The sequence below is a fragment of the Pseudochaenichthys georgianus genome, unplaced genomic scaffold (genome assembly GCF_902827115.2).
Source record: "Pseudochaenichthys georgianus unplaced genomic scaffold, fPseGeo1.2 scaffold_698_arrow_ctg1, whole genome shotgun sequence".
NCBI lineage: Eukaryota > Metazoa > Chordata > Actinopteri > Perciformes > Channichthyidae > Pseudochaenichthys > Pseudochaenichthys georgianus.
The window spans coordinates 9967-17500 of record NW_027263252.1 but is presented as its reverse complement, the minus strand read 5'-3'; the positions used below and the strand labels follow the sequence as shown (position 1 = coordinate 17500).

Here is a 7534-nt window from a genome sequence, read left to right as displayed (position 1 = left end):
ACAGTAGAAGCAGACTCTTACCCCGTGTCCGAGGGTCCAGGTCCATCACTGGAGACGGCAGGTTTCTCTTCAGACCGCTCACTCTCCAGAGGCAGACCGCTGGAGGCTGACTCTGCTCTCCGTCTGGAAACAACATGTTTCACATCATTGTTCATGTGGAGAGCAGCTTGTGTCCTCTGTCTGTCCACCTGATTATTAAACATGTTTAGAGCGTGTGAGTCGTGCTTGTGGGTTTCTGCTGTTACAATTCACGTTTGAAATGTTTTACAAAGTCTTTACGATTAACTGCTATCATTGATGGGAGCAAGAGTTCAATTGAACTTTGTTACTGCACTCTCCCGAGTTGCTTTACTGTGACCATTAAAGAAAATAGTCCTGGTGCGTTTAGCCGCTTGGTGCGGTTCGTTTGGGTCGGTGGGAACGCAGTCTGAGACCTGAACACTGAACTGAACAACCGGACTCTGGTCTGCCTGAAAGACGTGGTCTCGGACCGCTTTCAAGTGAACTCTGGAGCGGTTCATCGCTGGTGTGAACGCGGTCCGCACCGAAACACAGGAAGCGCAGTACACGAGTCACGGGAACGCAGGTGTCTTCTTTAGCGAAAGAGTGAAGCAGAATTAAGCGTTGAAGGGTGTCGTGTAAAGTGAAAATGCTCCTTCAACTATACATAAAAGTCAGAGCCACCTGTCGTCGGTGAAACCTCGTCCTGACTGCAGAACGTCTCTCAGTATATGAGTTAGTGTTTTTTAACGCACGTCGTCTGATTATATAATCATAGTCCACTAGATCTGTTGACATGCTCTCCAGATTAACAGCAGCATGAACAGAACCTCCCGATGCTCCAGGCTCCGGGAGAAATGGCTGGGATTTGCATTGTTACCCCTTAATGTCCGACCAATGGGTGAACAGCATTTCCGTGCACATGACTTGTGTTTAAAGTTTACAGTCCGTTTGAGCTTTGCCGTGTGAACGCAAACCGAACCTTCTGAAGAATGAAACAATGCAACAAAGTGTCTGGTGCGCCCCAGAGAGCGGACTGTAGGTGTGGAAGTGACCTTACCCCGTGTCCGAGGGCCCAGGTCCATCACTGGAGACTGCAGGTAACTCTTTAGACCTCTTCAGAGACAGACCGCTGGAGACCGAAGATCTGTCCTCTTCCTCATCTTTTAAACCGCTCATCTTCTCCAGTCTGAGAGATACAGTAACAATGGAGACACACACAATAGCACAGTCAGTCAGACTTCAGACAGGCCGCTACATGTTGGCTGTGCCGGGCTGTCACGCGTTATGTAACTCCGATGAATCAGAAACAGGTAATTGAAAACACTTTACAACATTTGCAGAAATCTCATTGGACCCTAGGACGCTGATTTGTAATCAAGAAGTTATGTTCTGACATCAGTTTAAACAATGTGTTAAAAAGCACTCACCCTGTCGTCCTCCTCCTCTCTGTCGAAGTGTAAAATGGCGTCTGGCAGTCTGACTTGATTCTTTACCTTGAACGGCCTCACCTGTCTGCAGCTCCGCCTCCCTTTGTTTCACGACCAGCCTCATCAGAGGAATGTGAACATACAGGGTTATATTCAGTAAGATATAAGTACACATCCTGCATTAAAACCCTTACTTAAAGGTGGGGTAGGTACGTTTCAGAAACCGGCTCGAGGTACACTTTTTGTTATATTCCATGGAATGCTCTGAACATCCCGATAGCAATGAATATCTGAAGTGCTTTGACAAAGAATCCATAAAAAAATGTCACCTGTAGAAGCCGTAATACTGTACAAAGATGGCCTCCCTGCCTGTCAGCCTTCCATCGGGGCACAAACTCATCTCGTGCCCTCGTTGGTCATGTGCGCGTTCGTGTGTGTTGGGGGAGGGGCTCTGTGAGGAAGTGGCAGATTTTCTCCGGTTGTGTATTTTCAAATTCTAGCGATCTCGAGCCGGTTTCTCAAACGTACCTACCCCACCTTTAAGTTAAAGTGTGTAGGTATTTAAGAGCTCTACTGTGAGTATTACAATTATATATATTGCAATTTCTTGTAATTATTTGAATAAAAATGTAAACGTTGTATTTTTTGTCAAAGTGCATTTCTTTATATATTTTATTATTTGAATGTATACAAATTAATTTATTGACATTTCATTTTTTATATTTTTAATATATTTTTCATGTTTTTTATTCAATTAAAAAAAAGATTTGTTTAATATTATCATTTTTTATATTTTCTGTAGTACCTTCGTTTCAATCGTCTTTCTTTCTGATACCAGTAATCGGAAAAGAAACTGCAATATTTCTTTGGTTTTAGTTTTTTACCTTAAAAGCTTACAGGCTAGGAAATAATTTCAAAATAAAAGGCCTCGTCTGTTAAAAGCATGGATGTGTGTAGCGAACAAACCCTTGATGATAGCTACATATTGTAAGATGTCGTGTGAATTACAAGAGGCCGTAGAGACAGGCTGTAATTCCCTCTCAGAGACTTTACTGATAAGACTAGCTTTCCATTGTGAGGTTTATTTTGAAAGACATGGACGGATCAATAGCCTAAACACAAATCGCTCCCGAAACACAAACCTCTTAGCAACCACAGTAAGGTAAACAAGGAGGTTCAACCTAATGTCTATCAAATCAAAGCCGATAATATAAAAAAATACATTTAATCTTTAATAATCTTTTATGATTTAAGATATGCTTTTGACAAGAGATATGTTTGCAGATATGAGAGGGAGGTACACTGAAAGAAACAACTTGTAGGATTTACTTGATTAAATCTTAGCAAGTATTTGCACTTACTTTTTCTAAGTATATTTTACTGCTGTAATATCAAGTAGAACTTACTTTCCAGTATCAAGTCAAATGTACTTATCACCAGAAGTAACATTGGTGAAAATATTAAGTAAATGTTACTTAATAATGTTGAAGTTACACGTTATATTTATTTGAACTAATTAAGTAAAGTCTAATTATTTTCTTCATGGACAGGAACATCACTGTTATCAAATTATTAAGTAAATATTATATATCTGTAATAGTTACTGTTATGAAGTAAATAAGTAGATTTTATCATATTTGTTCAGTTTAAAATGTTGAATTACTCATTTGTTTGAAGTTATATTACTCACTTTAATTATGTAATTGTTACTCATTTACTTTTGAAAAATGTTACCTAATAAATGTAATAATCTATGCATTTAATATACATTGAGCACAAATCACAACTAAAATACAATTACACTTTATTTTGTCAACAATTAAATCACTATTAACCGACAACATTAACATTATAATAACTGCATGCAAACAATCTGTAAGCAGCAGCTTTCACAAAGCCCAAGAGCCAGAGCATGAAAGCTCAGAGGCAGGGGAGAAAACGCTGAAGTGTTTAGAACAAGAAAACCCAGGTGGTGAGGAATAACGGGAAATTAGCTAGGTCCTTAGAAACTGTTGCGTCACACTTAACACAATCACTCTATCAGTTGAGAAGTCTGCATGTGAAGAAGCTTGACAATTACTTTACATGTACATGTGTAACTTCCTCCAAGTCTGCGAGCTCAAAGTTTCAAATCAGACAGAAATAAAGTCAATTGTCAAATACATTTCAACTTGCAGCGACATACAAAGGGCCTCATGCAAGAACATACTTGATATGAATAGACGGCTTTTCCATGTCTTTAAGACAGCAGGTTCACATTCAAAGCTTGCACTTTTGGGGTCAGCTTAATCCCATCCAGTCCGAGAAAAAGTTTCTGGAACACTTCAAAAGTGTAGCGCAGTGTTGGGGGGTATGCCAAGTTTAACGCATAAATCGGCCCCATAAGGAGCGTGCATGCTTTGGCAGTACTGCCGCATCCTGGCATCATCTCTCTGCCTTCAAGCAGGAGGGCTGCATCAACTGGATCCTCTTCATTGGCACCATGGACAACCAGGACCTTCAAGACGTGTTCAGTTGCATCACTGCGGCTGTCCTCCTGCATACAGTTTACAAGAAACATGAAGTGAGAAACATAGATTCTTGAATCACTCAAAGTGACTTCATTGTCAGGGCAGAATGAACACATGTGCTAAAGACCATCATTAACTCTGAGACTGGGGCGCCTTCAGTGTCAATGTGGTGCTCTACCCCGTGTTTGGAAGTGACAGCGGAAAAGGTGGGCTGCGTCAAGCCGGGAAACTCACCGAGAAGGTGCTGAATCTTGTCACCCTGTGAGACTGAGCTGGAGAGCCCGCTGAATGACACCTCGCCGCCGGTACATGCGAACGAGGCAAACGTCAGTGCGTCCAGCAGGCGGCTGTTCTTGACGTCCACCAGCAGTCCGTGAGCGCACAGGAAGTCTGCGCCGAGGAGAGCGAAGGAGATGTCAGCCGTGACGAAATCCTTTAACCGCCGACCTCCGAAACACAGGTCCACTGTCTTTGTGCCATAGGTGCGAATAGGGTGTCGTTAGCGGACGTTAAAGGTGGGCCGTGGCGTCCGTAGCCGGCAGGACGCTCCGCTGGGCTCCTGTGTCACAAAGGAGTCTGCGACCAGAGAGGGTGTCCCTGATGAACAGGAGCCGGTTGGATGTGCCAATGCTCGCGGCCACTACCGAGCGCAGGCCTTGGCGTTTCCCGTTGCCTTGTAGGTGCAGGGGGGACGGCGCATCCTCGCTTTCACCCAGAAGTGTGCTTGTGCATATCGCCCAGAAGGCTTGCTGTCTCCCAGGCTATGAATAGCGAGCAGACACCGAGCCCGTTCCGACCGTGACAGCTCGAAAGTCTTTAGCAGGAAAGCCTTGAACGCAGCATATCTATCCTGGGCAGGGGGAGATGTAATAAAGCCCACCGTCCGGGTTGCAGTGGAACTCCCCAGCGCCGAAACGACGTGAAAATAGCGTGCTGCGTCATCAGTTACTCTGCGGAGGGGGGAACTGAGCCTCCGCCTGAGCGAACCATGCAGCCGCAGATGTCTCCCAAAACTCTGGCAGTTTGAAAATAACGGCGTTCCTTGCCATGCTCGGTTCAGTCTTCTACGAGACTTACGTCGGAGTCACCAATGTAGTGCCGAGAGACGGGAGTCGGAGGCGGGGTATCAAAGGTACAAGCTAGACTTTTAATTAGCATCAGAACTACATGTAAACAGCTTCAAGCCCGGGAAGCGAAGACCGGCGGAATCAGGAAGTCCGGTTAACTAAAATGTCCGTGCGGAACAATACCCCAATTCATAGATCCGTGGGTGAATAATGTCAATCACCACAGTCTCAACATATTTCTGCTGATGTCGTCATTTCTGAAAAAAGAATTCTTCCTGTTAATTGTTTTTGTGATTTTTAACTCTTCTTCTCTTCCAGCAGAGAGTGGTCTGCAGGAGGTTTTGGATGAACATAGGCTCAGTCTGAGGAGGAGATGTGAACGTGCGACTGAAGGAACTGATCAAAGTGAAACCCTCCTCAGCAGCATCTTCACTGAGCTCTACATCACACAAGGCCAGAGTGAAGAGGTTAATACCCAGCACGAGGTGAGGCAGCTGGAGGCAGCTTCCAAGAAGAAGGCCCTCCATGAAACTCCAATCAAGTGCCAGGACATCTTTAAAGCCTCACCTGACCAGCAGACTCCCATCAGAGCGGTCCTGACCAACGGAGTCGCTGGAGTTGGAAAAACCTTCTCAGTGCAGAAGTTCACTCTGGACTGGGCCGAGGGTTTGGAGAACCAGGATGTGAGTCTGGTGATCCCGCTCTCCTTCAGGGAGCTGAACCTGATCAAAGGAGAGCAGTACAGTCTTCTCAGGCTGCTCCATGTCTTCCATCCGACCTTACAGAAGGTCACAGCAGAGCAGCTGGCTGTCTGCAAAGTGCTGCTCATCTTTGACGGCCTGGATGAAAGCAGACTTTCTCTGGACTTCAGAAACAGTGAGGTTGTGTCTGAGGTCTCTCGGCCGTCCTCAGTCGACGTGCTGCTGACAAACCTCATCAGGGGGAAGCTGCTTCCCTCGGCTCTCGTCTGGATAACTTCCAGACCTGCAGCGGCCAATCAGATCCCTCCTGAGTGTGTGGACAGGGTGACAGAAGTACGAGGCTTCACTGACGCCCAGAAGGAGGAGTACTTCAGGAGGAGATGGAGTGACGAAGAGCTGTCCAGCAGAATCATCTCTCACATCAAGAGCTCCAGGAGCCTCCACATCATGTGTCTGATCCCAGTCCTCTGCTGGATCACTGCTGCAGTTCTGGACCACATGCTGACTACAGACCAGAGAGGAGAGCTGCCCCAGACCCTCACTGACATGTACTCACACTTCCTGCTGGTCCAGACCAAGAGGAAGAAGCAGAAGTATGAAGAGGGACATGAGACGAGTCCACAGCAGCTGACGGAGGCTGACAGGGAGGCTTCTTCTGAAGCTGGGGAGGCTGGCCGTTTGAACATCTGGAGAAAGGACACATCATGTTCTACCAAGAAGACCTGCAGCGCTGTGGCCTTGATGCCACCGAGGCCTTGGTGCACTCAGGAGTTTGTACAGAGATCTTCAAAAGAGAGAGTGTGATCTTCCAGAAAACAGTCTACTGCTTTGTTCACCTGAGCGTCCAGGAGTTCCTGGCTGCAGTCTACGTGTTGCACTGTTACTCCAACAGAGACGCAGCGGTACTGAAGGACTTCCTGCAGGGAGACTGGGACGAAGACGGTGATAGCAGGGATCAGGAGTACCCATCCCTGGATGTCTTCCTGAAGAGAGCCATGGAGAAATCCCTCAGAAGTCAAAATGGCCACCTGGACCTGTTTGTCCGCTTTCTCCACGGCCTCTCTCTGGAGTCCAGCCACAGACTCTTAGGAGGCCTTCTTGGTCGCACAGACATCCGTCCAAAAATCATCCAGAAACTCTTCAAAGGCCAGCTGGGTCGCAAAGAAATCCAGAGAGCCATCAAGAACCTGAAGGAGATGAGCAGTGATGGAATCTCTCCGGACAGGAGCATCAACATCTTCCACTGCCTGACAGAGATGAAGGACCTCTCGGTGCATCAGGAGATCACAGAGTTCCTGAAGTCAGAGAACAGATCAGGGAAGAGACTCTCTGAGATCCACTGCTCTGCTCTGGCCCACATGCTGCAGATGTCAGAGGAGGTTCTGGAGGCGTTGGACCTGAAGAAGTACAACACGTCAGCGGAGGGAAAACGGAGACTGATTCCAGCTGTGAGGAACTGCAGCAAGGCTGAGTAAATCCAGATTTGATTAACTTCATACATTAATGCACATCAGAAGTTTACGTCTTCAAATAAACACTCTATCAATTCTGCTGTTTCTAATACTGTGAGAGCCAAAGGGATCCACAATGAAAAACTCAATAATATAATAAAAGGACTAACAGTGAATGTTAATCAGAACATGATGGGTCTAATGTTTTCATCAAATGCACAAAGTTAATATAATGTTACATCTTCTTATGAAAAACTCACTCTGTGATATCTATCCTGACAGACTAACTTCCTGTGGCCTCTCAGAGCCTCTCTGTGAAGTCGTGGCCTCGGCTCTGAAGTCTGACCCCTCCCACCTGAGAGTCCTGGACCTGAG

At 45.9% G+C, this 7534-nt stretch overlaps 1 protein-coding gene across 1 annotated transcript in view; it reads right to left on the bottom strand.

Annotated features, from left to right (window-relative positions):
- The window catches only part of LOC117443891 (protein NLRC3-like), a 24565-nt gene extending 20900 nt beyond the window's left edge, over positions 1-3665 (bottom strand). The window contains exons 1-3 of the mRNA XM_071202667.1: positions 3640-3665; positions 1061-1189; positions 22-123 (exon numbers count right to left, since the gene is read on the bottom strand). Coding sequence (XP_071058768.1) covers positions 22-123; positions 1061-1189; positions 3640-3665 — 257 coding nt within the window. The remainder of the gene's footprint in view (positions 1-21; positions 124-1060; positions 1190-3639) is intronic.
- Between the last annotated feature and the right edge of the window lie 3869 nt (positions 3666-7534).